At 37.3% G+C, this 13,475-nt stretch overlaps 1 protein-coding gene across 6 annotated transcripts in view; it reads right to left on the bottom strand.

Annotated features, from left to right (window-relative positions):
* The window catches only part of CADM2 (cell adhesion molecule 2), a 1,121,146-nt gene that overhangs the window by 180,317 nt on the left and 927,354 nt on the right, over positions 1 to 13,475 (bottom strand). For all 6 annotated transcript variants that reach the window (XM_024245141.3, XM_054551669.2, XM_063721866.1 and 3 more), the window contains one exon: positions 13,041 to 13,178. In XM_024245141.3, the coding sequence (XP_024100909.2) occupies positions 13,041 to 13,178 (138 nt within the window). The remainder of the gene's footprint in view (positions 1 to 13,040; positions 13,179 to 13,475) is intronic.

Below are 13,475 nucleotides of genomic sequence, written 5' to 3'. Positions count from 1 at the left end.
AAAATTTTACATCAATAAACATGAAAAACATAATTCCTAGTCAAATACTGCTCTGGTCCCACTTAATAAATTTTTAAAAACCTCTGAAAGGACTAACCTCTAAGTAACTTGACTAGAATAAAGCTTAAGAATATTTTTGGCAATATGAAAATATACAATAAAAAGGTAAATTTACAGCATCTGGAGTCTAATAAAAAACCATAATGCATTCAAAGAAGCAGGAAAATGCTGTCTACAATGAGGAAATAAATCAATCAATGGAAACTGACCCGAAAATAATTCACCTGGTAGTAATAACAAAGGCATTAAAAATCCAAAAATTAACTCAAAATAGATTCAAAACCTAAACCTAAATGGCAAAATGTATATGTATAATTTTTGTGATCTTGCATTAGATAAAAATTTCTCACATACAAAACTAAAGCATGAGTCATAAAACTAAAATATAATAGTAATACAGCTGAGTGCGGTGGCTCACACCTGTAATCCCAGTACTCTGGGAGGCCAAGGTGGGTGGATCACCTGAGGTCAGGAGTTCAAGACTAGCCTGGTCAAAATGATGAAACCCTGTCTCTACTAATATTACAAAAATTAGCCAGGCGTGTTGGTGCACACCTGTAATCCCAGCTACTGAGGAGGCTGAGACAGGAGAACTGCTCCAACCCAGGAAGCAGAGGTTGCAGTGAGCCAAGATTGCACCACTGCACTCCAACCTGGGAGACAGAGTGAGACTCCGTCTCAAAAAAAAAAAAATATATATATATATATATATACACAATAAATGAATTGGATTTTATGAATTAGTACAAACATTTTGGAAAATGGCAAGGTCTTTAAAAAGTTAAATATATGGCTACCAGATTATCCAGTTAGTCTGCATCTAGGCATTTGCCTAAGAAAAATGAAGACAAATAGCCATACAAAATTTTACCCACAAATGTTCATAGTAGCTTTATTATAACATCTGCAAACTATAAACAACCTGCATGTCCATCACGGGGTAAACAGGTAACTAATTGTGGTGTATATATCCACACAATAGAATACTACTCAGCAAGAAAACACAGAAGAAACTATGTACATGCAACAACATGAATGAGTCTCAAATACTTATGTTGAAACTCAAAAATAAAAGAAAGATATGTACAGACCCTGTGATTCTTTTTATGCAAAATTGCAGAAAATGCAAACTAATCTATTGTACCATAAAGCAGAACAATGGTTTCCTGGGACTGAGGTGGAGAGTGGACAGAGAAGGTACAGGGAAGGTGTTAGAAAGGATATGAATAAACTTTTGGGGATAATAAATACATTTTTTATCTTGTTTCTGGTGATGGTTTCACTACTACAGACATTTGTCAAAACTTAATAAATTGCAAAATTTTAGTATCTATAGATTGATTTTTGTCAATTATATCTTAATAAATTTATTTTTAAAATAAATATGAAAAAGTAAAGACTCTCAACGATTTCTGGTGATTATTCTTTCAACTCAACCACTCATATACACCTGGAACAATCATTATATCTCCTTCTATAGAGTGACTTAAGTATCTCCTAGTATTGCCTGAGTCTTGAGGTAGCGCATTTAACACCATTGAGAAAACTTCAAGTTATGTGCACGCACACGCACACGCAGATATATGTACCCACATTTAAATGCTATTAATTTTTCTCACTTTATATAGTGCCCAGCATGTTCTGGATGAAATGGCAAGGCCACTTTCAAAGCAGTAAGTATAAATAAAGGAACATAAAAATAATAGATCTATGGCATATACTATAAGTTTAAATAGTGATATTTTAAATTCCTTCTTATTATACATGATGCAGGGACTTTAAACTCAGGGGACACAAATCTCTTCCTCTTCATGTTTAATTTAAAGAATTTGCAATGTCTGGTTTACATGTTAATATTTTACTCATTCAAATTAAGGTTTTATACAACTGATGTTGAATGGGTCCTTAGGACAGAACCAGTTTTGCAACACCAAATAAAATAAACAAAAAAATAATCTACCATTTATCAAGTAGTTTCCACAAAGCTTAATCCAAAAAAAAGTAAAACAAGCAAGCAAGAAATAAAGAAAGAAATTAAAAAATAGTTATATGGCCAGAGAATATTACTAAGATATAGGTTAAAGCAATTATTGCTGTAATTCTCAGAAACATTAATAATGCTAACGTACATCCTGATTCCATATTCCAGAATCCTCTTCTAAGAAAGAACTCATAAGGTACGCAGAATGCTAAGAGTCATTTTCTAAATTTAGTACTGTAGGAAGCCCCTTCCTTTCTTTCCTAAATACCTAGTAATGCTTTGCTTTTTAGTCTCTAATCCCACAGGTTCTGAAACTCTATTAATAATAAGGAACATTACAAATACATGAGAAATAATGGAATTTTTAGGCCTGACAACCAGGAATTCGGACTTCATAAGTCTACTTTAAAACCAGGAATCTGCATTTTGTAAACTACCACCTGAGGTGATTCTAATCTAAGTGGTCTAAAGGCCACTTTTTGAGAAACACAGCATTCAGAAATTCACTCTTCTCCAACTGCCGATATATTATTTACTAAGTAGCTTACAGTAAAATTATGCTATATTTTGCCAACTTGAAAATTAGAAGCTGCACTATCTTTGATTGACATTAAAATGTATGGCAACAACCTACTCACACAAGGAAACATAGCTAATGTCAATTCGAGCTTAATGGCCAAACATTTTGAAACACACGGTATATAATAAGTAAATAATGCTTATAGAATAATGGCAATACCATTAGATCCTGGCAAACTTCAATGACCCACTACAGAGTCCAGCTTTGGTGGCTAACCAGGTGTACACAGCATAATTCTCAGGGCAGGGAACACATGTGGAGAGAAGTTCTGTTTGAAGCATACTGTACACATAATGAGAAATGGCTATTTTAAAAGGCTAAAACTTAAACATTTCTTATTACAGAATGGCAGATCTTTATATAGTCAAAATCTCTTTCCTCATTAACTTCAAAAACCTACTATAAGCATAACCTTTTAAATTCTGTATAATTACTTCAACCCCAAACTTTTTTCTCTTTTATTTGAGACAAGGTCTTACTATGTCACCCAGGTTAGAATGCAGTGGTGCTATCATGGCTCTCTGCAACCTCAAACTTCCAGATTCAAATGATCTTCCAACCCCAGCCTCCCAAGCAGCTGAGACTAATGTGCCACCACACCCGGCTAATTTTTAAATTTTTTGTAGAGAGAGGATCTCATTATTTTGTCCAGGCTGATGTCCAAGTCTTGGGTTCAATTGATCCTCCTGCCTCAGCCCCACAAAGGGCTGGGATTAGAGGCATGAGACACCATGCCCAGCCTTAACCTCAACATTTTAAAGAATGAACTGTATTACTCCATTCTCACACTACTAATAAAGACACCCCCAAGGCTGAGTAATTTATAAAGAAAAAGAGGTTTAATGGACTCACAGTTCCGTATGGCTGGGGAGGCCTCACAGAAAGCAAAGGAGGAGCAAAGGCTGGGGAGGCCTCATGGCAGAAAGCACAGGAGGAGCAAAGGCACGTCTTCCATGGCAGCAGGCAAGAGAGAGTGTGCAGGGGAATTGCCCTTTATATAACCATCAGATTTCATGAGACTTATTCACTATTATGAGAACAGCATGGAAAAACTTCCCCTGTGATTCATTTACCTCCCACTGGGTCCCTCCCATAACACCTGGGAATTATGGGAGCTACAATTTAAGATAAGATTTGGATGGGGACACAGATTGCCCCCACATTTCAAAACCAATCATGCCTTCCCAACAGTCCCCTGAAGTCTTAAGTCATTTCAGCCTTAACTCAAAAGTCCACAGTCTAAAGTCTCATCTGAGACAAGGCTAGACCCTTCTGCCTATGAGCCTGTAAAATCAAATGTAGTTAGTTACTTCTTAGATACAATGGGGGTATAGTTATTGGGTAAATACACCTGTTCCAAATGGGAGAAATTGGTCAAAATGAAGGATCTACAGGCCCTGTGCATTGTCACAATCTGGCAGGGCAGCCAAATCTTAAAGCTCCGAAATGATCTCCTTTGATTCTATGTCTCACATCCAGGTCGCACTGATGCAAGAGGTGGGCTCCCATGTCCAGGTCACACTGATGCAAGAAGTGGCCTTCCACGGCCTTAGGCAGCTGCACCCCCATGGCTATGTAGGGTACAGCCCCCCTCCCAGCTGCATTCATAGCAGGCGTGAGTGTCTGCAGCTATTCCAGGTGCAGGCTTCAAGCTCAGTGGATCTACCATTCTCAGGTCTAGAGGACAGTGGCCCTCTTCTTACAGCTCCACTAGGCAGTGCCTCAGTCAGGACTCTCTGTGGGTGTTATGACCGCAATTTTCCTTCCACATTGCCCTAGCAGAAGTTCTCCATGAGGGCCCTGCCCCTGCAGCAAACTTCTGCTTTGACATCCAGGCATTTCCATACATCCTCTGAAATCTAGGCAGAGGTTCCAGAATCTCAATTCTTGACTTTTTGCACCCACAAGCTCAACACCACATGTAAGCCACTAAGGCTTGGGATTTGCACCCTCTGAAGCAGCATCCTGAGCCGTATGTTGGCCCCTTTTAGCCACAGCTGGAGCTGAAGCAGCTGGGGTGCAAGGGAACATGTCCAGAGGCTGCACACAGCAGAAGTCCCTAGACCTGGCCTAGGAAACCATTTTTCCCTTCTAGGCCTCTGGGCCTGTAATGGGAGGGGCTGCCCTGAAGGTCTCTGACATGCCCTGGAGACATTTTCCTCATTGTCTTGGTGATTAACATTTGGCTCCTAATTACTTATGCAAATTTTTGCAGCCCACTTGAATTTCTCCCCAGAAAATGTTTTTTGTTTTTTTTTTTAATTATACTTTAAGTTTTATGGTACATGTGCACAATGTGCAGGTTAGTTACATGTGTATACATGTGCCATGTTGGTGTGCTGCACCCATGAAATCATCATTTAACATTAGGTATATCTCCTAAAGCTATCCCTCCCCCCTCCCCCAACCCCACAACAGGCCCCAGTGTGTGATGTTCCCCTTCCCGTTTCCATGTGTTCTCATTGTTCAATTCCCACCTATGAGTGAGAACATGTGGTATTTGGTTTTTTGTCCTTGTGATAGTTTGCTGAGAATGATGGTTTCCAGCTTCATCCATGTCCCTACAAAGGACATGAATTCATCATTTTTTATGGCTGCACAGTATTCCATGGTGTGTATGTGTCACATTTTCTTAATCCAGTCTATCATTGTTGGACATTTGGGTTGGTTCCAAGTCTTTGCTATTGTAAATAATGCCGCAATAAACATACGTGTGCATGTGTCTTTATAGCAGCATGATTTATAATCCTTTGGGTATATACCCAGTAATGGGATTGCTGGGTCAAATGGTATTTCTAGTTCTAGATCCCGGATGAATGGCCACACCGCCTTCCACAAGGTTTGAACTAGTTTACAGTCCCACCGACAGTGTAAAAGTGTTCCTATTTCTCCACATCCTCTCCAGCACCTTTTGTTTCCTGACTTTTTAATGATCGCCGTTCTAACTGGTGTGAGATGATATCTCATTGTGGTTTTGATTTGCATTTCTCTGATGGTCAGTGATGATGAGCATTTTTTCATGTGTCTTCTGGCTGCATAAATGTCTTCTTTTGAGAAGTGTCTGTTCATATCCTTTGCCCACTTTTTGATGGGGTTGTTTGTTTTTTTCTTGTAAATTTGTTTGGGTTCATTGTAGATTCTGGATATTAGCCCTTTGTCAGATGAGTAGATTGCAAAAATTTTCTTCCATTCTGTAGGTTGTCTGTTCACTCTGATGGTAGTTTCTTTTGCTGTGCAGAAGCTCTTTAGTTTAATTAGATCCCATTTCTCAATTTTGGCTTTTGTTGCCATTGCTTTTGATGTTTTAGACATGAAGTCCTTGCCCATGTCTATGTCCTGAATGGTATTGCCTAGGTTTTATTCTAGGGTTTTTATGGTTTTAGGTCTAACATTTAAGTCTTTAATCCATCTTGAATTAATTTTTGTATAAGGTGTAAGGAAGGGATCCAGTTTCAGCTTTCTACATATGTCTAAGCCAGTTTTCCTAGCACCATGTATTAAATAGGGAATCGTTTCCCCAGAAAATGGGGTTTTCTTTTATACTGCATCAGCAGGCTACAAATTTCCCCTACTTTTATGCTCTGCTTTCCCTTTAATGTTTTACCACTTAGAAATTTCTTCTGCCATATACTCTAAATTATCTCTCTGAAGTTCAATTGTTCCACAGATCTCTATGGCAGCAGCAAAATGCCACCAATCTCTTTGCATGGCAAGGATGACCTTTACTCCAGTTCCCAATAAGTTTCTCATCTCCCTCTGAGACCACCTGAGGCTGAACTTTGTTGTCCATATCACCATCAGCATTTTGATCAAAGCCATTCAAGAAGTCTCTAGGAAGTGCCAAAGTTTCCCACATCTTCCTGCTTTCTGAGCCCTCCAAGTCTCTAGGCAAGTCTAAATTGTCCCACATTTTCCTATCTTCTTCTGATACCTCCCATCTGTCCCTATCTTTCTGCCTGTTACCCAGTTTCAGAGTCGCCTCCACATTTTTGGGTAACTTTACAGCAGTGTCTCATTAGTGTATTAGTCTGTCTCATGCTGCTAATAAAGATATACCTGAAATGAGTAATTTATAAAGAAAAAGAGGGTTAATGGACTCACAATTCCACATGGCTGGGGAGGCCTCACTATCATGGAGGAAGGCAAAGGAAGAGCAAAGGCATGTCTTAAATGTTGGCAGGCAAGAGAGCACGTGCAGGGGAACTGCCTTTATAAAACCATCAGATCTCATGAGACTTACTCACTATCATTGGAACAGCATGGGAAAACACACCTCTATGATTCAATTACCTCCCACCAGGTCCTTCCCAGGACATACCGGGATTGTGGGAGCTAGAATTCAAGATGAGATTTAGGTGGGGACATAGCCAAACCATATCATGAACATATTATAATTTGTGTGTGAATTAATTTCTCCTACTGCCTCTCATTTTCTTAATGAGCAAACATTCATTATCCAAGTGATTTAGGCACCTGAATTTTATAATCTTAATGCTTGCTTTTACTCCATCTGTCCTGATCATTCACCAAGTTCACTTGAAAGTTATCTTCTCTTTCAGAACCATTTCTTTGTAAAAAATTCCATTGTCATCCATTAGTTCAGGTACTTACCAGCTCATGCTTGCAATGCCTCTTAAGTACTAAGCTAGTCTTCAGACTTCTCCCCAAACCCAAGTGCTGGGTCTTAGAATCAGAATTTTCAAGGCTCGTCTTTGCCAGATGTGTGACCATGAATAAATATTCTGTCTCTCTAGATCTCAGTTTCCTAATATTGCTGTGTAACAAATTACTGTAAGTTTAATGGCTTAAAACAACACATATTTATTATCTCACGGTTTCTGTGAGTGAGGAATCAAGATATGGCTAAACCTTGTCCTCTGCTCAGTGTCACTTGGCTAAATAAAGATGTTAGCTGGGGCTATAGTTTCAATCTGAGTTAGGGTCCTCTTCAAGCTCTCTGATTGTTAGTAAATTAATTTCCTTGAGACTATATGTCTGATGTCCCCATGTTCTCACTAGCTATCACCTGGGACTGCTTTCAGCTCCTAGAGGTCACCCACAGTTCTTTGCCACATGGCACCCATAAACAATTCACAGCATACCTATTTGTTTTCTTCTAGGCCAGGAAAATAATGACTCCACCCCTTCTTAAAGACTTCACCTCATTGTATGAGGCCCATCCTTGATAATCTCCCTTTGATGAACTCAAAAGGGGCCCACAGTGATAACTGCAAAACCCATTTTGTAATATAAGGTATCATATTCGAGGCAATCATATCACATCATATTCACAATTATCTCCTGCACGCTAGGGGAAGGGTTTATACAAGGGTGTGGATAATTAAGGGTTATCATAGAATGCTGCCTAATGCATTAATGTAAAAGCTAGTTAGGTAGAAAAGATCTTGAAGTTTTGTAGTAGTAAATCCTCAAACTGCACAGAACTAAACTTATACATGGAATGACAAGTTTAATGTAAATGTAAGCTCTCAGGGAGCTGACAGACTTAGGAAGGCAATGCACGTCTTTTCTCACACTAAGTAGCAGATATTCACTTTCTTGCTATGCAGAAGATTAAAGGCTGCAGTGAAACTACCTGTGGTTTTGGATGCAGCTCTGCCCGGAGGCACCAAAGGGATTTCTGAGTAAAACTCACATAAAGGCGACAAAAAACAGAGTTGGATGAAATTATGATTGTTTCATTTTACTTTTGAAAGCTTATTAAAAAAAAGTCTCACTATTGCCTATAGAATAAATTTCAAACCCTTAATCTGGAATAAAAGCTCTTTCATGACATAACTGGACCCTGCCTCTGTTTACTTCTCATGCCTATACCACACATAAAGTTTCATAGTTATTTCAATCACATGCTGTTACTCTGCATAGATATATGAAATTCATTTCTTCAAAGTGTCGTACCACCTACTTTTGTCCCAAACACATATGATGAATTCCACTCCTTTGTTAAAGAAAATAGGAATCTCAGGATCCCAAAATCACTGCACCAAAGGGAAAGTTAAGCTTGGGATCTCAGTAATGAAAAAAAAAAAAAAGCCTTTCTTTTTTTTCACAAACTGATAGCTACAATTTCACAAACCTATGTCATAACCTTATAATAATAGAAGGCCATGTATCTCCCCAAATGGTCTCTCTCCAAAATTACTGACAAGGAGATTCCTTCTGGGTCTGATAATCTATCAGAATACATGCCTTCCCTATAAACTAGCCCTAAAACACAGTTCTGTAAAATCTAACCATGACAATGCAAATTACCAGCTTTTCTTCACAGGAATGAGACAAAGAAAGACTAGAAATAATCCCTCTGCCTATCCAAGACCAGTACATAATCGACTTCTTCCTCTACTTCTTCTGTTCACATGGTTACCTTATGTAAAATGTAGATTGACTGAGAGACAAGTGCATAATTTACTTTTCCCCTGCTCTCTCTTTCTCATGTAAAATATAGATGAACGGAGAGCTAATCAAACGCTCACAAGAATGTAGCCACTTGCCTCATTGTCTACCCTTCCCCCAAACCCCTTTTTCCCTTCTTATTCCCCTCCTGCTTTCTCTTTCCCCTTTAAATATTGAGGTCCTCAAAACCCTTTTTGGAAAAGGCACAGACCACAGATGCTTCTGTGATTTGTGTTATTTTCTTGGGCATGTCCTCAACCTTGGCAAAATAAACCTCAAGATCGACTGAGACTTGCCTCAGTCACTGTTTGGTTTATACATTGTTTAAGACACATTTACTCAATAAACAGATCTTTACTGAGTGCCTGCTTCCATCAACGAGCTGTTGAGCCTTAACCTCTCCCACAAAGTGGGGCTGATATCTGCTACTTCTCCACAAAACTGTAGCCAGTTCATATACCTGTGCCTGTTACGTCTTATGTTTTTATGTCTCTTTCTCAACTGTGAAAGCCTGGGAGGAATATTTTTGTTTTATTTGTTTATATTTCTAGGACTAATTCAGGAATTGGTACAACTCATCATGATTTCCTGAAAATAAAAATTACAATGATACTGATAATAATATCTAAAATGTATTCAGTGATTCCTTGTACTCTGAAAACACTTCATACATGTCATTTTATATAGAATTCTTGCAAAAGCACTTTGAGGCAACCATTATTATCCTTATTTAGCAAAGGAGAAAAAGAAAGCTCAGAGACAGAGGCAGGACTTCTGTGTAGTTTACTGATACTCCTCATTTTATATTCTTCATACCAACATGATCCTGAAACAGGAGGGTCAACATCATTCACACATTTAACACAATGGTAAACACGCACATTTTCAGGCTCCCCCGTGGGCCTGCTCCACCAGAAAATCTTGGATCAAGGCCTGATAATCTGAGATTCAGCAAACCCTGTACTTGAGGATGCCCTGGGCTTAATGGCTACAGCTTCAGAACCACTGTTCTATAATCAAGTATGGACATATTGTGGCCAAGAAAATGTGATAAACTAGCACTTTCAAGTGACTTTTACCCAGAAACTTGGATATAAAATTAATATGTTAGGTAGTGATAGAGAAAAGATAAAGATTTGTATAAACGTTTCTATTTTAGGAAAATATTCTCCATAACATGTTTGATAACCCCAAAGACATCTTCAACAGCTGCAGGTCAAGTTTCTTGGTTTCTCATTTGCATCTTCACTAATGCACCATAGAATACTGTGAAATTGAGAGGCATTTTAACAATTTCTTATTGAATGGAATTTAATTGAATTTGATTAGCCTGTCTTTTCCGTTTGCCTTATTTTATGCTAGGGAGTGTCTTTTTAAAACGTGTCAAGTGATATTATACTAAAAACAGTTAGATGATAATAGGAAGTCAAATTTTTATCCCTGAAAAGACAAAATAGTGCCAGATAAGGTGGATTACCCCTTTAAATGAGGAGGGTTTGCTAAAGGACGGAAGAGTGAAATTTTGCTTAGCATATCCAGAAACAGCGACTATAGTGAATATTCACTTTGTGCCATAGTCTTCACCTAACTGTATTTACATATACACTTATAAAAATAAAATATATGTCACTCAGAAAGTTCACCAACTGATTAGGGAGACAAACGATGTAAACATGCTAAAGGATTATAAGATTAGATAGATAGATACATAGATACATAGATAGACAGATGATAGATGCAAGTGTAGAGATAAATGCTCTGTAAATGGCAGTGCAGTGAAGGCCATAGAAAAAATGGGATCTTCACAAGTTTTCAATACAGCATAGAACCGTATTCCGATTCTGTACCTGTTTCTGTCTTCATTGTTGTTCTGATCTTGATTCAGATGATTTTAAACTATGTTGTTTACAAGATTAAACTTTTCATATTTCTTCATATGAGCAAAAATCTTTCCCCTCCTGCCCAATGTATGATTAAATCTGTTTGGCATTTAAAACAGAGGCCAATTTTGTCAAAAATTCACCTCCTTTATAAATGTTTGAGTATATCATGGGTTTGTCATGCAGCTACAATGTGAAAAACAATCAATCAATATTAATGAGGTACTTAATATGTGAAAGTGTATGACCTCCTTGAGGATACAAAAGAGGCAAATCCTTGGAACATAAATAAAATACTAAGAAAATGAGAAGTGAGTAAACAACTAATTAATTAACTAGTTGTGTCAGAATTTAGGAAGAAAAAACACGTAGATAATAAAGTAATTCATTGAAGGATTGTATCTAAGAAGTGCATTTTAGTGTAAGCCAAGACCTTCACACAAAAGGAAATATGTGATGTGTAAGAGTTCACTGCCTGGAGAATTCTTACAGGCTACAAAAGCAGATTTTAAACTTATTCTAAAGTTTAGGGCTTTCCATTAGAAATGCTTAAGCAAGAAAAGTGCCTGGATCAGATTCTTGTTGTAGTAAGATAACTCTGGAAGCAGTGTGGAACATCCATTAAAGAGAGATCTAACCAAGTCCAGAAATGCCTAGACTAACATATCCTAGAGGCAGAATTAGAATGGATGTTACTGAGCCTTGACAGAATTCAGGAATCAGGTTACACGGTAACCTGAAATTTAATTTAGCATAATAAGATGTCTAACTTGTGTCTTGGGACTCGTATTTCTCAAAATGTAATCCAATAATGTATATTTATTAGAAATACTAAGGCAAGAGTAGTGATCGGGGTAAAACTATGGATAAGGGTGTTTTTGGGAAAAATATGCAGAGAAAGAGTAATTAAAACAGGAAACTGATAAAAATAATTGCATGGATTATAATCATAATTTCTCAGTAATATAGGCAATCTTATCTGCTAAGCCTGCACGCCCATTACAAAGAGTTAATTAGTGTGATATAAGGTATCACAATTATAGGTTAAAATAATCAGAATGTCTGAGCATGGTGGCTCACACCTGCAATCCTAGCACTTTAGGAGGCTGAGGCAGGAGGGTCACTTTAGCCCAGAAGTTGGAGACCAGCCTAGGCAACATAGCATGATCTCTACAAAAAGTGAAACAAATTAGCCAAGCATGGTCGTGCACGCCTGTATTCCCAACTACTCAGGAGGCTGAGGCGGGAAAATCACTGGAGCCTAGGAGTGCCAGGTACAGTGAGCTATGATCGTACCACTGCATTCCAGCCTGCGTGACAGAGCAAGACCCTGTCTCTTAAAAATAAATAGATAAATAACATTTTAAAATAAGTAGAATGGTTTGCATAAACCTGTTTCATAGAAGATAATGTTGAAAATAATACATATTACAATGGCATAGGAAATATGTTTTAATAATCATCATAAATAATTCTTATATTTAAATACCAAGCCATCTCCCTTATAAACTTATTCCTCTCCTAAAGAATGTATGTTTGAGTGTGTGTGTGTGTGTGTGTGTGTGTGTGTGTGACAGAGAGAGAAGGAGTTTAAATTTAGATGTATAAAGAATTTAAAGTATGCACTTTTACTTAGACAAGTACACATTTTTGCCTTTGGTGAGAATTAACAGGAATCAAATTTATTGATTTTATCCAGTTTTATTCTCAGAACTCTATAATTCCCGAAACTAAGTTGAAGAAATAATTTATACAGTTTCTCTGTCTTTAACCTAAATATTATATATGAGTTCTGAAATAATAATATCTAATATGTACTATTGTGAAGTATATGAATCTATATGTTTCTTCATATATTAACTTAATTATTCCCTCAACTTTTCCATAAGGCATATATTATTTTTAAACGTATTTTACGGAAGAGGAAAATGAGGCTCACAGGGATCATACTTATATATTAGCATATCTTGTAAATTACCTACTTAAGAATGGGTAAATCTGGTTCAAATGATGCATAATCTACAAGAGACACTATGGTTTTAAAAATAATGTAAAATGCCTTTTTCTTAACATGTCATACTGGTTTCAGCACATTAATTTTGATTTTCGTTTTTCTATTCTTTACCTTTAATCTCTTTGTCATTTTTGAACCATCTTATATCAGCTGCAGGTTTACTACCAGATGTTTTGCAAGTCAGCTGCATCAAGTCACCCTCCATAACTGGTGATGAGAATCCACTAATCTGAGGCTTTTCAGGAACACCTGAAATTTAAGCAAATGATGAAGTGAGCATCAATCTTCAGGGTTGATTTGTTATTACGTCTATTACTTTCACACATGAAACTGAACTGGATGGTTAACTGACAAGAAGTTCAATCAAGATTAACAAACTACTATGTAATAAACTGCTTCATATGTGTGTGTGTATACATACATAGATGTATATGTCTATATGCATACACATAAATGTATATACATATGCATACACATAAATGTATATATATACACACACATAAATGTATATATGCATACATACACACATATATGTGTACAGATACA

Source organism: Pongo abelii, chromosome 2, assembly GCF_028885655.2.
Source record: "Pongo abelii isolate AG06213 chromosome 2, NHGRI_mPonAbe1-v2.0_pri, whole genome shotgun sequence".
In the NCBI taxonomy this organism is placed as follows: Eukaryota; Metazoa; Chordata; class Mammalia; order Primates; family Hominidae; genus Pongo; species Pongo abelii.
The sequence above is the reverse complement of the archived record's forward strand: the minus strand, read 5'-3'. Positions and strand labels throughout refer to the sequence as shown.